A 19,944-nucleotide genomic window follows, 5' to 3' on the forward strand; every position below is an offset into this window, starting at 1 on the left:
GGAGTTCAAACTCTTATCCAGCCATCCAAATTAAAGTTCATGTGATTCCCTTAAATTGCCGAAGGTAATGCCATGATTGTTACTTTGAGAAGATCAACACCACTTTTATTCCCCATCCTTTTCCAAACTGAGCTTCCTCATTCTCTACGTGTACATCCATACCCTGCAAACCATTGTGAAGTGCATGGTTGTGGGTACTTCCCACTATGCCACGTATTAGGGTTCTTCCTGTTCCATCCACATATGGAGTACAGTAAGAATGACTTCTAAAATGACTTGTGCATTCTATAACAACTTAATCTTTACTTTGCACTTTTCTCACATAATATACTGAAAGCTTTGGATCAAGGCAGTAAGGTAGATCCAATATTTCTTGATTTCCAAAAAGCATTTCACCCAGTACCACTCCTATGCTTACTGTCAAAAGTACAGTCATATGGGGCATCAAGTGAAATTTGTGGCTGTATTGAGAACTTTGTTGTAGGGAGGATGCAGCATGTTATCTCGGATGGAGCATCATCATCAGATGTAGAAGTAACTTCGAGTATGCCCCAGGGAAGTGTGTTGGGACCTTTCATGTTCATGTTGTGTATTAATGACCATGCAGACAATATTAATAGTAACCTCAGACTTCTGCAGATGAAGCAGTTATCTATAATTAAGTACTATCTGAGATAAGCTGCATAAATATTCAGTCAGGTCTTGATAAGATTTCAAAGTGATGCAAAGATTAACAATTTTCTTTAAATGTTCAGAAATGTAAAGTTGTGCACATCACAAAATGAAAATATTTTAGTATCCTGTCACTATAATATCAGAGTCACTGTTGGAATTGGCCAGCTCATACAAATACCTGGGTGCCACACTCAGATGGTAAAGCAGATGACAGACTTCGGTTTATTGGTAGAATACTGGGCAAGTGCAATCAGTCCTCAAAGGAGATTGCTTACAAATTACTAGTGTGACCAGTTCTAGAATATTGCTCAAGTGTGTGGGACCTGTAACATATGGGACTAACAGGGGATATTGAACATATACAGAGAAGGGCAGCATGAATGGTCACACGTTTGTTTGATCTGTGGGAGAGTGTCACTGAGATACTGAAGGAACTGAACTGGAAGACTCTTGAAGATAGATGTAAACTATCCTGAGAAAGTCTACTAACAAAGTTTCAAGAACAGGCTTTGAATGATGATTCTAGGAATATACTAGTACCTCCTACGTGTCGATCACATAGGAATCGTGATTAGAATAATTACTGCAAGCACAGAGGCATTCAAACAATCATTCTTTGTGCTCTCCACACATGAATGGAATGGGAACAAATCCTAATAATTGGTTCAGTTGGATGTACCCTCTGCCATGCACCTCAGGGTGGTTTGCAGAGAGTAGATGTAGATATTATTGTGGTATGTAGGGCGATGTAGTATATTTGTAGATTTTTCACTTAATATTGGCTCTTGAAACATTGTAAGTAGACTTTTATGGGTTAGTTGCAGAATGTCTTCAAGCATTTGCAAGTTCAATATTTTTACTGTTTTCGTGACACACTGCCATGAGTCAATCAAAACTGGATTGTCCAATGCATGGATGTCAGTGATATTGTATGGCTGCGTCCAGGAACACCTATGAAACACTTTTTGTGGATGGGTGTGACCTGTTCTTTTTTCTGACTGTGGGGCACAGTTTTTGCCCAAGGGGCTGGTTGAGACCCATTTCCAACAAACTCCTCAATGATAATACACTAAACCCTTATCTTCATTGCTTCCTCTCTCCATTCCTTTCTTTTATAGGAAAGAAGGAAGTAATGGAAACTTGCATAAAAAATCAGTCTAAATGAGGAAAATAGGCTGTAGAGAAATGGAAGCAGAGGAATAAATGAAACTTTGCATGTTAAGAATTGTGTTAAAGCAGAATATTTGGCATTTGGTGATACAAAGATTCAATTGAATCACACTATAGAAAGAAAAAAAAAAAAAAGTTTCTGACAATGCAAAATGAATGAATATTTGTATGGTCAGTAGATAACAATAACACAGAAAAATCTCCTTCATCCTGTCAAAATTATGTTCAAAAACTTAATCGTCCCATAGTACACTGTTTTTGGCATTTTATTACATACACTTTTGGACAGCTGGCTAAGCAAGTACAATGCACTGCTTGTTTCCCTGCATACATGCTGGTACATATCCTTGGTGGATTTTCCAGGCTGTTCTCAATTCTCCTCTGCCTGTGAGCCTTGCTGACTTTGGTGCTTACAGTCAGCAGGCGATAGTGACATCATGCTCCCCATTGCCGAAGGATCTTTCATACCACGGTAGCACAGGATCAGCATCAGCAGCACAGTCACCTCTGCATCATCCTCATAGTGGTGGCGGCAGCAATGGAACCGGGCCAGCTGGTACTGGGTGTGGCTCATCCCAGTATGCTAGCTCTCCTCTAGCAGCAGCAGGTGCAGGCACTGTGCATTCACCACTACCATCTCCTCTCACGCAGCATGATTCCCCGAGCTTCACATATCCGACTCCACCTGCCAGCCAGGAGGGGCAGTCGCCATCTTTCGGCCACAGGTACAAACTGCAGAATCTTTAACATAATTACTGCACTCTTATCTGTTAAAGAGTATAGAAATAAACTGTTTCCCATTATTACTTAGTCACACATGACACTGTTACTGGTTACAGAACACGGTTTGTTATTATACTTTTGTCTCCAAAAGTCAAAGCCTAACCATAAAAAGCCTGTTTCAAAACCACTGCTTTTGCTATTGTTGTTCAAATGGTTCAGATGGCTCTAAGCACTATGCGACTTAACGCTGTTGTTGTTGTAATAATAATAAATAATATTATTATTATTATTATTATTATTTGCGTTATGTTGAATTGTGAATCTATATATAGAATTTTGTTTTACTTCATATTGGATGTAACTGATTTCATCAGTGTAACTGGAGACATTTGAACATCAATGCTGACAGACATGTATAACAGTATAAGTAATTATTTTAGTTTACTTGTTTTGAAAAGCAAGAGGCAATCTGTGATAATATATTGGAGATGAACTTCTGTGCCAAGATATTGTGTTAAATAACCTACTGTATATTAGTTTGCAGTAACTGCACCAAATATAAATTCAGCTTCTACAAGGGTACCTTGAATAATTAATGGTATAAGAATTATTTTTTAGAGTCTGCCTTAATTATTAATCAGCAATAATTTTGTAAACATGTTTTTTTTTTATTTATGTTCATCCATGTTTTAACTAGCATACTATAATGTAATCACATAAATGATTTTAAGTATGAAATACATGTTACACTAGTGACACCTGTAGGATTGTTTGTAAACACCTGTTTTTTACTGGTCATCGCTTGCCAGCTGTAGGATTGTTTGTAAACACCTGTCTTTTACTGGTCATCGCTTGCCAGTCTAGCGGTGCCCTGGCTGCAGTGATGTACTCTGCTGTGAGAGACATAAGACAGATTTATGTGGTGAACAGCTGTCTCTATAGTTATTTTAATTTTGATATACTGATGCATCAGTCTTCCAGTCTGTTACGTACCTGCCAATTAATGATAAAGAGTACTTTTGCTGCTATTTTGAAACCTACACAATAACCTGTCTGTCAAGGTATCTGTTTCTCTGCTTTTGTACGTTACAACTGTTTGTGTATAGTCGCACTGTATAAATGCTTTCCAGATCTGATGATAGTAACTTTGATTACCGAAACTGGTCTTCGAGAATGAGGTTATTATTAGCAGTCTTGGCAAATAAGTTTATCTTCAGTAATGTAAAAGTTATGACATCATCCTAGCTTTAGAACAATTAGTTTCTTCCTCAGGAAGGAGAGAGGGATGGAGTGGGAAGGGTTAAAAATGGAGGGCAGATCCTGTAGACCCCAGGATGAGAGGGACTCTTGTCCTCGTCATGCCTGGGTCTCATAGAACTGAGGATGTGAGGATTTAGGTTTCTTTGATATTAATGAATATTCTGACTAACCTATTAAGAAGTCTCCCAGAACTGAGGATGTAAGAACAACAGTCTCCATCGTCCTGGACTCTATGGGACCTGCTCTTCCTTTTTAACCTTCCACACTTTATCCGTGGAAGGAACTAATTGTTCCAGAAGCTAGGATACTGTCAACACGTTTATTTTTATACTAGCCTGTCATCATTACTAAACATTTCACCCCCTGGGCATAAGCACTGGTCAACAATTCTGTCTCATATTCATAAATACAATTATTTATTCATTAAACAATGGAAACTCCAGGTAGGAATATCAACAATATAGGAAAAGATAGATTGCTACTTATCGTAAAGAAGACACAATAAGTTGTGGACATGCCTGATTAAAAGTGTCTTTTAATTGTGCCTATCTCAACTTGACATATCTTCTTTACAATAAGTAGCAATCTATCTTCTCCTACATTGTTGTTTATTTATTGATTTTTATTCATTTATTGTAGTCCAATTTCTTGAAAATAAAAATGGTCTGTTACAATTCATCTGTAAAATTATTGAACAAGTTAGTGCTGCATTTGCAGTTTTATGTGAGTTTCCTCTGCAGGAAGTCCTAATCTAAATTTGTAAAAAGTAACTAACTTTAGTTACATATTTCATGTATAAATTTGAGATTAATTGTCAGTCTGTTTCTTTCCACAGTCACGGGTCACTGGTAACGAGCTCATTGCCACTCTCTTCACCTCACCAACAACAGACATCTGACTTTGTACAGTCAGTCATTGCACATGGAGGTCACGTTCCTCGGGTTTCGTCACCACTTTCGGCAGCTTTCTACACATCTACTATGTCGAGCTCAGCTGCTGTTGAAGCTGCTCTTTCAGAAGTATTGCCTGGTGAAAGTGTGCAACAAGGAGCTTGCCTAACAAGTGGTACTTCATTGCGCACATCTTCCCTCGGGCTGTATCAGTCTCTCGTTAACCCATCACCTCCGCCACAATCTCCTCTGTCAGCGACTACACCTGTTCCGTCCCCACTTTCTCTTTCCAGTGTGCCCGCATCATCATCATCAGTATCATCTCCGCTGCCTCCTTCCGCTTACACTCCCACCCAAAATACACAGATATCTTTCCCCTTATCACCTCATCATACCCTTCAGTCGCAGATGATGCCAAACTCTGAAGATCCACTTCTCTCCAGCAGCCCGAAAGACTTTGGGAGTAGAAAGAGGTTTGAATTTGTCAGTGGTGGTCTGCATCATTCAGCCAAACTTGTCAGCAATGGTACTTCAGATTTTACCGCGGGGAATCCTTCCAATGGACAAGTGACAGGAATTGTGGTGGACAGTAACGGTGAACTTAGATTTGTACAAACTTCAGGTGGTCAGTATCACAGCCAAACAAAGTGTGGGACAATAACTGGAAGTGGTGCTGTAGTTAATACAAACATGACTGTGATGGGTAATGGTGGAACAACTACAGTGTACAGGAAGACAGAGTTGGAAGTGAATAAAGTGCGAGTGCCAACAAAGTGTGCTAGTGTCTCGAACATGGGTCATCAAAATCACTATCAAGCGCGTACCAATGCTCAAAGATCTAGACTGCATGTTGCACTTGATGCTGTTAAGGAAGAAGTTGACGATGATGTTTTTCTTAGCCCCACTAGGTAAGTTTCTGTGAGAATGTTATGCCAGCCTCAATTATATTTAAATTGAAGCATGCTACTGTTGCTATATAACATACCCTTTTTTGAATATTCTGACTAGCCAGTTATGACTCTCTTTAAAGTATTATTATGATTTGAATATTTCCATGTAGTAATATTCGAGAGAACTAACTCATATCTTGTCAATACTGCCAGAAAGAAGTCTCAGACTAGTTGTTTTTCTGTTGTTCAATTTGTTTCACTTGTTTTTTGTAAGAAAGACATCAACATAGCAGTAGGGTAGTCGTTAGTAATCTTTTTTAACAAAAATTTTTTCTAACTACTTAATCTCATCAGTAAAATATAAGTTCAACTAGGAACCACAGGACAAGGCAAAAGAAATTTGACTAAGCAGTGACTTTCTCTGATTTTTGCTTTTGATTTCTTTCTTTTTTTATCTAATCTTATATTTTCAAGAATTACTAAGTCATCAGCAATCTTATTGTTTTATACCGTAAAGTATTTATTTCACTTTTCATGTTTCTCATTGATTTCCTTTGTTATTGTGTACAGACTGAATAACGTGCAGGATAAGCTAAACCACTGTCTTACTCCCATTTGAACCACTTCTTCCCCTGCATCACCTTCATCTCTTGTGAATACAGTTTGGTATTAATTGTAGATGGCCTTTCACTCCTTGTGTGTTATCATTTCCATCTTCAAAACTCCAAAAAATGTATTCTTCAAAACTTTTTCTTAACTTACAAATGATATAAATGTAGGTTTTGTTTCTCTTGATTCTATCTTCTAAGATAAGTCATGAATGTTCATACATTTCTCCGGAACCCTAATTGATCTTCCCTTAGTCAGCTTTCCACCATTCGTTCCATCCTTCTGTAGATCACTAATGTAAATATTTTGCAACCAAGACTTATTAAACTGATGATTTGACAATGTACCTCTCAGTTCCTGTCTTCTTTGGTCTTGTAATTATTAGATTCCTCATGAAGTCTGAGGATATTTGCCTCTGTCATAATCCCGCATACCAGGTGGAACACCTTTTCCACAGTTTGTTCACCTTATATCTGAATAATTCTGCAGAAATATCATCTACTCAAAATTTGAATAATTCTGCAGAAATATCATCTACTTAAAATGTCTTGTTACAGCATAGATGTTTCAGTGAAGCACTGTTTACTGACCGTCTCTTAAACCTACAGTTGTCTGTTGTGTACGGACAAGACTATTGAACTGAAGCACTGCATTCAGTACTTTTGCACAGCACTAATGTCAAAACAACACACTTAAGTTTTGTGTTAAGGGTTTTATGTTTTCTCTGCCTATTTCTATTTTTTTCTGGTTTTTATTTATGTATAACTATGTATTCGAAGAATTTGCTTATAGAAAATTTGTGTGTGTGTGTTTTGCACTATAAATGTACCTACCTATGATTACTAATGCTTGAAAGTGTCTATGTTTATGGGAGAAGCAGGAAGACAATTTCATAATTGTGTCCTACATCCAGCCAAATTCCTGCAACAGAATAAATAGGCTGCATAAAATGCTTCTTCTTTTGTTTTTGTTGGGCTCCACCTTTTTCTGTTCAATGTACATTGGAAAGTAAGAAGTGAATGTTCATATGGAAGTTGGCCACATCAGTTTCATGAATTCTGCAAAGAGCATATTTTCATTGGTAATGCAGAAGTTTATGCTTGTTATAAAATTCCATAATGATGTTACAAAACTCATTGACTGCAGTCATACGGTGTAGAGCCACAGTGTTGGCAATGACACTGGAGAAATGGCATAAGAGAGTACATGGAGTGGAATAGGATGATTTTAAATGGTAATGCTTTTCAATAAAATAGTAATTAATTTACCAAGAAAAATCAGGACTTCCCTTAAAAATACTACAAACATCAAAGAGGTAAAATGTTTTAATATTTGACTTCTGTTGCTGCCAATGCAAAACTGTTACAGCTGTCATTTAGTTTAATACTGAGGCTGATAACATTTACTAGTGATGAATAGTGACACAGATGTGCTGCACAGTGTTCCAGCAAGTCCAGTTCGTATGGTTCGTAAACGGATGCGACCAGAAGCACTTGTGCAAAATAGTCCACCGATTCATATGCCATTGTCAACTTACCAATCGCGGCTGAGGGCACCACGGGTGTCGCAGTGTGGCAATTCACCATCATCGGCTCCTTCGTCTCTGCCATACACTCCTGCACCCATGCTCAGCCCAACACGACCTGGCCAGGGTCTGTACTGGCAGATTACTGCAGCATCTGCATGGCCTTCTTCAACAACACTTGGTAGTACTAAAAGTAAGATTTTTTTCAAACTGAATCTTTCTGTTTCTTAGTTAAACATTTATTTTTGTTTATTTTGAACAAAGTTTTCATATTTGTTTTAAAAAAGTGTTATTTTAGTTGTAACTTATGTGATGACTTATGTATTTAAAGGTTGCTTCTTGTATTTATTGTCCATCCAACAGTAACTGAAAACATACTTAACAAGTTTCATTAAAAAGATATGTAAAAGTTCTTAATTGCAGTACCTCTATGTTTCACATTTGCAAAGTCAGCAAACAGTATTTTGACACTTGACCTAAGGCAGGTGCTGCAGTGGAATAAATACGAAGCCATAGAAATATTGTACACACAAACTGAGTCATCAGCTGGATAGACCTTCAGAAATATAGTTTCAAGGATATTTCAGTCTGGTAATTAACCTATGCAGAGAGAGTTTTATTTTTGTTAGGCACATCTTGTTAAACATTCATTTCTGAACAGTATGAAAATTCCAATATTAAAATTATAAAATAATTTTTGAAAAATAAGTTGAGCTTTTCTCTATTAGTATGCAAATAAATGAGCTTAAAGTCAGAAAGAATTAGAGGTGACATGATATAGACTTAACAGATTCCACATAAATGAGATACTTCAGTAAATACTTGTACAATACTGGTAGTGTAATTAACTATAACAAAACTATTATGAAAAGGACAGATTGATACTCACCATATAGAGGAGACATTGAGTCACAGACGAAAAGACTGCTGCATGTTTTAGCTTTCAGCCAAAAGGCCTTCTTCTGAAGTAGAAAACACACACATGTCCACATAAGAACAACCCACACATAAATGAACCCTGTCTCTGTGTGCTGTGGCCAGAGACAGTTATTTTATGTGTGTATGTGTTTTCTACTTCAGAAGGAGGTCTTCTGGTCTAAAGCTAAAATGTATAGCAGTCTTTTCATTTTGCCTATCTGTGAGTCAACAACTTCTCTATATGTTGAGTAGCAGTCTGTCCTTTTCATAATATTGTTGTCATTCCATTCTAGGCTTTCCATTATCTGTCGCAAAACAAATTAACAGTTCACATAGTGCAATCTCTTTTGTTACCTGTGAAACATGTATCGGGTGGTAGTTGTTATAAGGGATGCAATACTTTAGCCACAAGCAGCTGTATTAGCATTAATTACACACACAGATATACTAAATATTATCAGGAATGTCAATGGCAAGTGATTTTAAATCTGTGATATCAAGGGCTCTTCCATATTCTAAGTTTGTAACCATTTATTTTGTACCAAAAGCAAGATTCACACGAGAAAACTGTACAGTTGCAAGGAGCAAAATGACTGGCCAGTACATATTTTCAGGATGCAAAATGATAAGCACTGCCAACAGACTCATATAAAAAGTAGAAAAGGTGCCCTAGCTTTTGAAATTGTTAGTCCCTTCTCCTTTAAGGAAGGAGGACTGAGTGTTTGACTACATTATCTACAGCATGCGTATTTTAATATAAGAAAGGTCAGCTTAATTTGATTGTGTAAAATACTTAGCCAGTATATTACAATTTAAAACAAAAAATTTGCAAATGTGAGGGTGGTTTGAAAAGTTCTCGGAATCACCACAATAGGTGTCCAGCAGTAGCACAACGAGTTGTTCACGTGATATTCATTGGACTGTTTCCTGTAAACATGTGCTGTGTCAGTGCTCTTGGAAGAGAACTGTGACAGTGACATGGCTCTGTTGCTGTTCCTGCATAATGATTTGTGAAGATGGAAAAAAAACTGAGATTCTGGCAGTGGTTAAGTATTTCGTAAAGAAAGGTACAGAAGCAAAAGGCATTCATGCTGATTTCCAGAATACACTGGGGGGACTTCATATTCAACTGCTGCCAAGTGGACAAATGAATTTAAATTTGGTTGGGAGAGGTTAGATGATGCAGAGTGGTCAGCCAAGATGTGTCACTACTCCAGAAATCTGTGCAAAAGTGCACAAAATGGTCATTGAGGATCACCAATTGAAAGTGCATGAAATTGCTCATGCTTGCCAGATGTCATCTGAAAGGGTATATCACATTTTAACTGAAGAATTGGAAATGAAAAAATTGTCTGCAAGATGGGTGCCATGACTCTTGACGCTGGATCAAAAAACACGCGAGAATGGACATAGTGGAACAATGTTTGGCCCATTTTAGGAGAAACAAACAAGATTTTTTGCACCAGTTTGTGACCACAGATGAAATTTGGGTGCACTACTATATGCCAGACACAAAACAACAGTCAAAACAGTGGAAACATGCTGATTCTCTGCCACCAAAGAAAGCAAAGACAATTCCTTTGGTGGGAAAGGTCATGGCACCAGTGTTCTAGGATGCAAAGGGGATTCTCTTTGTAGATTATTTCATCTCTGGACGAACAATTACTGGAGAATACTATGCTAACCTTCTGGGCAAGTTGCAATAAAAGATGATGAAAGGTCAGGTTTAGCAAGGGAGAAAGTCATGTGCTGTCGCCATTGCAAAATTACATGAACTAAGGTATGAATAGTTGCCATACCCACCTTATTCAGCAGATATGTCTCTGTTACATTTCCATCTCTTCCCAAATCTGAAAATTTCTCTTGGGGGACAAAGATTCACTTCAGATGAAGAACTGATAGCCGGAGTTGACAATGATTTTGCATGCCTGGAGGAAACTCATTTTCAAGATGGGATCAAGGAACTGGATCACCGTTAAACCAAGTGCATTAATCTACAAGGAGACTACATTGAAAAATTAAAAAAGTTTTAGTGGTGTTAGCACTTTTTTTTCTATTAAATTCCAAGAACTTTTGAAACCACCCTCATATGACAGTAATATTGGATAGTCTGGGGGGAGGCTACAAAGGAGGGCATATCACTCAGACCATAGACTGAGAGGAACCCACTCATTGTGAGGACGAGGAGGGATAAGGATCATTTAATCTGATAAGAATGAAATCTGAGGTATATAAACTTATCTCTTGTTATTTCTAAGAATGTGTTATTTTTGGCTTCATTTTTCAATTTGTGTTCACTATCTTTTTTTAAAACAGTAGGGTAGGAACCACACACCATATGTTTTCCTTATTGTAGTGATGTGGTCCTTACAGTGTTCCACCTTTGTAATTTTATGGATAACACTACATTGGCTTTGCAGGTGGCAGTGGTGGAGACTCGCAGAGCTCAGAGGAAAGTCAGCAGGGACTGCCAGCAGTCAGTAGTGACAATGCCCCAGAATCTGATGTCACTCCCCATATTAACATTGGTTCACAGTTCCAATGCACTATTCCTTCATGGAATCCTGACAGGGAAAAAGCAAGCAGTGAACCTTCCCATGAACATTTGTTATGGGATCCTGGAATCAGTTCAGTCTGTACTGATGCTGAAGGTATGTACTGATTGGTTAGCATTTCTTTTATTTGTGCAGTCCAAATCAGAATAATATAAGAAACTCAAGCACAGATTATACTAAGATAATTGAAATGATTTAACTTATTAAAGAAATAAATTTTTGTGGAGCAAATGTCTTAGGTGTATGAAATATATGTTTGTTTTTGAAAAAATTGCATAGAAAGAGAACAGTGGAAAGGTACTAGAATATCTAGAAACTGACAAAAATAATTTGGTGCCAAAGAGGATGGATTATTGTAGCAGCACATTTTGAATTCCCTTTAACCTAATAAAGTGCTGTTGAAGATTTGATAGTCTGCATTTTGGACAACAGAGATGCCTTTCTTGTTATAACCTTTTCATTAACAGCAAAGCCATTAAAAACTTGTGTAAGATCAGAGTACACATATTTTCCATGGGTTGGTCCAGACAAGTATCGAAACAGTACCTTCAGAAAATCCGTGGCTAATGTGGACATACTCTCTCTATTGGGCAAGCCATTAAACCCATTCACAACTGGGCCTGCCGTATGTGCCATTCATTGTTGTATATCCAATAGTCCTTCAACAACTTTCCTAGAATTCAGATTTCAGTTGCTGATTCCATTATTTTCACTACTTACTTTACTTCTGTTTGTTACATGCATGGAATTATCACCTTTGTCACTTTGCTGTGTATGTGACACCTATCAAATTTGTTATTTTTTGTTCTGTTTGTTCCTAAAATTGGTATGAATGACTAATGTAATCCAGAAATTTCCATTATTGTTATCCAATACACATGGTAGATGCTACTTTGTTAAGAAGAGTTGTTGGGTTCACTATATTGAGTTTGGTTCCCGGGTAGATTTCTCTGAACATGGAATAAATGCTGTAAGTTTATTTTCAACTGCTTCCATCCATTGTGCATTTATTTTTAATTTTATGAATTTGTCATCTGTTACCTGTGCTTGTGCTTGCACATCAGTAAAACGAAATGAAAGTTGTATATGGCTTTATTGGTTGGGAGACCACATTTGGGATGTTGACCACATGGCATAAGCACTTTTCTTTGAAGCTTCCTTAGCAACTTACATGTTGATGATGATGAGACCACCACAGCCAGTCCTGAGAGGAAGGAATCTAACCTGGTTGGGAATCGAACCTGGGACTCCATGATCAAGAGTCATCAATGTAATCACTTACCTCAATTCTGGATATTAAATCTCTTTATGCTGAAAATGGAAAAAAATAAAAGAAACAAAAAGACCCTGTCCTTGAGATTCCGATATTCATTCAGGACCAGTAAAGATCATTAGCTTTCCATCAGCATCGTTGGTCCTCATTGAATTCTAACTTGCATAATTCGTCAAGGAAAACCAAGAGAATTGATTAAAAACTTGTGAAACTCCTCAACACATCTTCTGGTGAACCTTTGTCGCATAATCCAATGTTGCTGTTGCAGATAAGATTGGTAGTGTAATATATCCAGAGTAGCTGTGGTAACTGAGTAGTGAATGAATTGCCCCTGAGAACATGGCCAGTCCGGATGGACTTGTTCTGATAATTGAAGCCAATTTGTTCCTTGTCTACAACCAAATTACATTTTCATCTGAACTAACAAATTTAAGTGTGAGGCTTCTCTGTAAGTGACACCTTCTGCAGAGAGAATTTTGTGTTAGACTGATGTTGTGCAACTTCACTCTAGTTAGAACCTTTCCTTAGATTTGATATCTGACAGCAGGAATTTTTGATGAACAAGTCCGTCTGCTTAGCTGGGTGGGAACATGCTTGCCTCCCATGCAAGTGGACCCGGGTTCGATTCCCAGCCAGGTTGGAGGTTTTCTCTGCTCGGGGACTGGGTTTTGTGTTGTTCTCATCATCATTTCGTCCTTATCATCAGTGCACAAGTCGCCCAACGTGACGTCGACTGAAGTAAGACTTGCACTTGGTGGCCGAACTTCCCCGCATGGAGCCTCCCGGCCAACGATGCCATATGCTCTTCTCCTTCTTCTTCTTCTTCTTCTTCTTCTTTTTCTTTTTTTTAAATGCAGATTGCATCAAAATTTTCTCCATTTTGTAAATTTTCTCGATGGGTAACTACTATAAAGTGAGTGCACTGCTAGATGTTGAAACACTTTTTGGTATAATAAGGCAGTGGAAGGGTGGAGGGATTCCGCCCCCATGTAACTTGCCATAATGAAATATGACTGCATATAACAGGGTGTGTCCTGTTACAGGCATGAGTACTGGCGATGACATTAACTGGACCATAAGAACATTAGCTGTGATGATTTGTTTTCTTTTTTCTTTTCTTTACTTTTCTTATGATGAGTGATGGTGGCAGCTCTATAATAAAATGTAGAGTTTCTAAAATTACTAAATAGCTAAAACTGATGAAGAACAAAAATAAATAATTTGTAGTTTGATGCAGTGCAAATTTTATAATATTTATCCAGGGAATAACATCAACTGTGTCTGCATGTTACTCACAACTGCACTTGCATATAGTAATTAAAGGCAGCCTCAATAAAAGCCTCGCACATTCTACATGTAAAGGCATGACATCTCTGTTTATCATGCAGCACTAAAATTACACTCTCGTGAGTCTTCAAGCGTCTCGGGAGCTATAACCGGAGTGTGATGCTCAGCGGCTGCAGTGCAATGGGCTTGTGTCTGATATTACGTTGTATTCTTCAAATCAGTAAACATCTTTACTACATAGTTTCTAAAGTGACCTGAAGTATTTCTCATCATTCAAGCTATCTCCATACCAAATTTCATCAAAATCAGACCAGCGGTTTAATTGTGAAAGTGTAACAGACAGAGTTACTTGTGCATTTATAATATTAATTTGGATGATACAAGTGCTTTGAAGTTACTCATATGAAATTGACAAAATGTGTTGTCAGCTAAAAGCAGGTAATAGACAAATAACTGAAATTTGTATTTTTGCTCTTAATGATCATTAAAATAATAGCTACATAAGAATATTTATTCTCTTCAGAGGCTTTAGTAAGTCTAGGTAAGGTTTATGAGTTGTGATAATTTTCTGTTTCTTTCTTTGGCAGTTGAAATGTACCTTGAGTTTGCCTGCTGTGCTGCAGTGCCAGGTGGTGGTCGTAATAAGGAGTATGCACTTCATTTGCTTCATATGTGTAATGGAAATATCCATGTAAGTTGTGGTTTGAATCTATTATTTTACTGGCATTTGTTTTACTTGTCATTCCCCTAAGTCTTGTGCAAGTACTAAGGAGATATTATTTGGGATATTGTGCCTGTATGTTCATTGTGCAACTTGCACCAACACCTCATTCATGTTGTACTAGATGTATTGAAATGTTCATGGAATCACTTGCTGATAATGGACAAGTCACAATGAAAATCTTGTGAGTGTACCATATTACAGCTCTTAAGTATGGTGTCATTTCATCTCAGCTAATTAATATAATTTTACAGAGTTACACAGTTGTATACATATGAAATGCTTTATCACTGTAAAAATCCATTTTGCATGGAGATTTAGAGCACAAAATGGAAAGGCTGAACAAGTGACATCACTTCACAAAATCCTCTGTGTTTGTATATATATCACATTTTTAAATATATAAAATTAAGGAAAGGCAACTGCTCACATATAGCAGATCAATGCATGGAGCACATAAACACATAACAGAAAACACCATTCACACTAGTGTTCTAGCAACACACATTTACATGTACAGCCACACAGACATCCAAACACATGCTCCTGTTGCCACTGCAAGACTTACTGATACTCGAGTGTTGATAGCAGTTGCCTGAGTTGATGGAGATGGGGAAGCGGTAGTGAGAAAGAGTCAGGTCTGTGGATGGTCGACTTCATGGCTGCATAACAAGATGAAAAGAGTACAGAGGCTACAATAAAAATACATGTAAGAGGAGGGAGGTTGAGCAACGTAGTGGGGAAAAGGGTAGGGGAAAAAGGAGGGAAAGGTGAAGATGAAGAGAGAGAAAGGAAAGTGTTAGGAAAGGCAGAGGGATTGAAAAAGAGGAAAGAGTAGAGAGGGAGAGAGAAAGTGAGAGGGAGAGAGAAAGGGAGAGGGAGAGTGCCTGCATGGGAGGGCGGGGAGGGGAGGTGACAGTCATAACTCACGACCTACCCTCACAGCTTCAGTTCTGCTATAACATCTCTCTTACTCTCCAAACTTCACAGAAGCTTTCCTAGCTTTGTAGACTAGCACCCATGACAGAAATGACATAGCAGAGACATATCTAAGCAGAGGGAGAGCGCCCGCATGGTGTGGACAGAGGAAAAGCGGTGTTGACAGAAGAGAGTAGAGAAAAGGCAAGGTGAGGCAGTGGGAGCAAATTAGCAGAAATTTGGGCCAGGGGGATTGTGAGAGCACATGATGTGTTGGAGAGGCATTTCCCATCTGCATAGTTCAGAGAAACTTGTGTTGGAAGGGAGTATCCAAACAGCCCTCGTAGTAGAGCAGCTGTTGCAGTCATTCATGTTGTGGTGTGCAGCATATTCGGCAACTGTACGCTGAAGCTTTTTCACCACAGTTTGGCGGCGGCCATTCATGTGAGTGTACAGTTGGCTTCTTGTCATGCCAGCATGGAATGCTGTCTAGTAATCGAAGCATAGCTAATATATAATGTGGCTGCCTTCACACATGGCCCTGCCTTTTATCAGATAGGAAATGTCTGTGACTGGATCATGGTAGGAGGTGTTTGGGACAGATCTTGCATGTGAGCCAACCACAAGGGCATGACCCAGGGTGTGCAGAATTGGGAATGGGGTTGGAATAGGAATGGACAGAGACATTTTGTAGGTTGAGTGGGCAGCCTAACACTGCCATCCCTTGTCTCAGGGGATAGTCGAAGCCCTGATGGAAGATGTGGTTGAGTTTTTCAAGGCTAGGGCAATAATAGGTATTAGAGGAGTGCTGGTCAGTGGCTGGTTATGTTTACTAGGTCTGAGAATCTGATGGCACAAGAGACTTGTTTGTTTATCCGGATGAGTTGGATAGGACACTGCCTGTCAGTAAAGGTTCTGGTAAGGTTATTGGTATATTTTGACAACTCCTGCTTTCCATCATAGATGTGGCATTCACGCATAGTGGAGTATAAGTCTGGACACATTGCAGGACTTGCTTTCTCTTTCCTCCATAACCGCAGTGCCTGTTCCCAAATCCTCTTCACCTGGTCCTTCTAACCTCATAAAGCTGCCTTTCTATGTAAGGTGAGGACCACCAAGTTAAGATATGGATGCATACAGACAGTTGTTTCCCCCTTGCTGTATTTGCAAGTGGAACAGAGAAGGAAATGACCTCCGCTATGCACTGTACGGTGGTTTGTTGAGTGTGTAGATGTAGATGTGTGTCGACATCACATCTTAGATGGCTCCATAAATACATCTGCCCATATCAAGTGCACCAGCCACAAAAAGTAAATCCACTTTGGTAACTGTCCCCCACTCCAGGTCAAAAAGTCTCTTCCTTACAGCCTCGCCATCTGTGGATGTCGCATCTGCAGTGGAAAGCAGGAGTTGTCAAAATATATCAAAAACCTTATCAGAGCTTTTACTGACACACTGTATCCTATCCTGCTCATCCATAAACAAACAAGTCTCCCATGACATATGTTCCTCTGACACCAGTAAACCTGTTAACCATCCACTGACCAGCTCTCTTCTGATCCTCAGTATCATACTGGCCTTGGAAACCTCAACCATGTCCTTCACCAGAGTTTCAACTACCTCTCGTCATGTCCTGATATGAGGGATAGTAGCGTTCTGCCACCCACCAAGCCTACACCATATCCTCGTCCACCCCTATTCCAATCCTCCCAATCCTGCACACCATGGGTCATTCCCTTGTGGTCAGCCCAGATGCAAGACCTATCCCAAAGACCCACCCACCACCTGCTATACTGTCCAATCACAGGCATTTCCTACCCAATAAGAGGTGGAGCTATGTGTGAAAACAGCCAAGCTATATTTCAAACAATGGAAAATACATGATGGAATATTGACAATATAATGAAAAGGATTCCCAAAAAACACACACACACAGGCTGGAATTGCCGTCCAGCCTCAGTGGCCATGTGTGTCTGAGTTGTGCTTGCATGAATGTGTGTGTGTGTGTGTGTGTGTGTGTGTGTGTATGTTGTCTACTTTAGAAGAAGACCTCTCAACCAAAAGTCCACAAGTCCACTTGTTTAGCAGGCCTTTTGTTGTGCCAATCTGCAACTGAACATCTCCATTATACGGTGAATAGCAGTCTGTCCCTTTCATAATATTTTCATGTTATATATCACCTATGCTGCGATTAATATACAGCCTTCTCTGTTGGCATGACAAGTAATCAGCTGTCAACTCACATAAATGGTCATTGTCAAACTGTGGCAAACTGGGGATTTGACTATCTAGTTGCCAGATTTGACCATGCAGTTGCCAGACATGCTGCACACCACATCACAAATGACTGCAACGGCTGCTTCACTACATGGGCTGTTCAGATACTCTCTTCCAATACAAGTTTCTCTGAACTACACAGATGGGAATCATCTCTCCAACACATTATCCACTCTCACAATCCCCCTGGCCTAAAACTTTGTGATAACCTTACCTCTTCCCTACTCTCTTCTGTCCACGCCACTCCTTCTCTATCCAGATTGTGCACTGACTTCTCATACCATGCTTCCTCTCCCTTTCACCCCCCTCCCTCCCCCAATCTGGGAATCTGGGCGTTCTCTCTTTCCCTCTCCCTCTCTCCGCTCGCTGTCCCCCCCCCCCCCCCCCCCCCCCCTCCGTCCCCCTTCTTCAACCTTCAACTGGTCTCCCTTGTATCAGTTTCACCCTCTTTGTCTTCACCTGTCTTCCCTTCCCCCCACACTTCGAGTTCACCCCTCTATCCCTCTTCCTCTCCCTACATCCCTTTCTGTTGTGTCCTCTGGACTCTTTACATCTTGTTGTACGACCATGAAGAAATCTGTTTCAAAACCTGCCTTTTTCCGAGTATCCCCTCCTTGCATCCTTCCTCATTCTCTCTTCACCTCCATCAGCTCAGGAAAATGTTATCAATAACTGTGTATCAAAAATTAGTCTTGCTCTGGCATTGAGAGTGTGCATTTGCAGGTATGTGTCGTTTTGTGTGTGTGTGTGTGTGTGTGTGTGTGTGTGTGTGTGTGTGTGTGTGTGTGTACTATTGCTAGAAAAAGTGCTAGTGCTCAAAAGCTTGTGTGAATGCTGCTTTCTGTTATGCGTTTCTGTGCTCCATGCATCGATCTGCTCTAGGTAAGTGGTTGCCTTTTCTTAATTTTACATATTGCTCCATCTAGGAATTAACATTATTGTTATAAATTTTTAAATATATATTAGTTGATTAAGCTGAACTGTGTAGTCATAAATTCAACATGTACAGAATGTAAAAAGGCCTAGAATCTTCACATAAATTATTGATTTTTTGAGAACACAAAGAAGAAAAACGAGTGGTAGAGAGTTTATATTTTAGTGTATGCAACTGCAGCAGAATTGCGCATGCAGACACCACACAGTAATCACACTGAGAGATACGGGTTACAAAGATTCATAAGTGTGTAGCCATTAGTAGCCATTAGTGTAGCAGTTGTAAGAACAAAATATGTCATTCTGGTGTCAGTACTTCAACTTTCTCCTGATGAGAGCTCTTGCCTTTCTCTCCCTCTGATACATGCTTTCATGCTTTATTAACTTTGTCATCTCACATTACTGCACTCAGCAATCTACTACAATAGACCTCCCTACCCCCCACCGCCCGCCAGTTTATTTGGCTAATTAGCATTTTTGTCATTATGTTTCATCATCGTATCAATATATTCAGGATCTTCTCTGTTAACCAACCAGTACCTTTCTTATTTTTATCAACTCTCCACACCTCTTCTATTACTTCTGACCTATTCATTCCATTATGCTGCATTACTTGCCAGTGATAGTTTTAACTTTCACACTTTGAAAGATCTTGCCTCCTATTATTTACTTGTTTACATTCAATTTCTGTGTATATGGAATATGATAATTATGTTTAAATAAAATAAGTGTCTTAGACTTATGCAGGCTGAGTAGGCTCCTGAAATTTCTGACTCCCACTAGCTAAATTGTGTACTGTTATTATATTAGAAGCTAGAGAGGTAGCTTGTTTATTTTGTCATCTATTTTGTTTATTATTTTGTTCATGTGTATGCGTGGGAGAGGAGTATTTTTAAAAGCAATGGAGATATTATTGCACATATGGTTTTATAAAATTAGTATTTCAAAAATTTGGAAAGAAGTTTTAATGGTTTGTTATGCTGTTCACATTTGTATATTTTTGAAACATGATTTTCTGTACCATACCAATACATACTTCATTTTGTTGTATGAAACAAAAATGAATTCCATGTAAGTAAACCAGTACTCAGCTCAGTTTCCTTACACACTTGGATTTTTTAGTAATAATATTCTTCCTGTATCACTTTCAGTTCACAGTTACAAAAAAAGCAATTTTAGCTTTTGTAAATATACTGTTTCTTTTTGATAAGAAAGGAAAAACATACTTCATTTCTTTCTTGATGATATCTTCCAACGTCTACACAGAAACTTATTTACCTCACAATAAAAACTTAATTTATGTTAGGAAAATGGTTGTGA

At 38.7% G+C, this 19,944-nt stretch overlaps 1 protein-coding gene across 3 annotated transcripts in view; it reads left to right on the forward strand.

The window, feature by feature from the left end:
* The window catches only part of LOC126467694 (uncharacterized), a 424,429-nt gene that overhangs the window by 342,343 nt on the left and 62,142 nt on the right, over positions 1-19,944 (forward strand). For all 3 annotated transcript variants that reach the window (XM_050096485.1, XM_050096486.1, XM_050096487.1), the window contains exons 7-11: positions 2,209-2,570; positions 4,664-5,626; positions 7,658-7,935; positions 11,081-11,311; positions 14,363-14,466. In XM_050096485.1, the coding sequence (XP_049952442.1) occupies positions 2,209-2,570; positions 4,664-5,626; positions 7,658-7,935; positions 11,081-11,311; positions 14,363-14,466 (1,938 nt within the window). The remainder of the gene's footprint in view (positions 1-2,208; positions 2,571-4,663; positions 5,627-7,657; positions 7,936-11,080; positions 11,312-14,362; positions 14,467-19,944) is intronic.

The sequence above is a fragment of the Schistocerca serialis genome, chromosome 1 (assembly GCF_023864345.2).
Source record: "Schistocerca serialis cubense isolate TAMUIC-IGC-003099 chromosome 1, iqSchSeri2.2, whole genome shotgun sequence".
In the NCBI taxonomy this organism is placed as follows: domain Eukaryota; kingdom Metazoa; phylum Arthropoda; class Insecta; order Orthoptera; family Acrididae; genus Schistocerca; species Schistocerca serialis.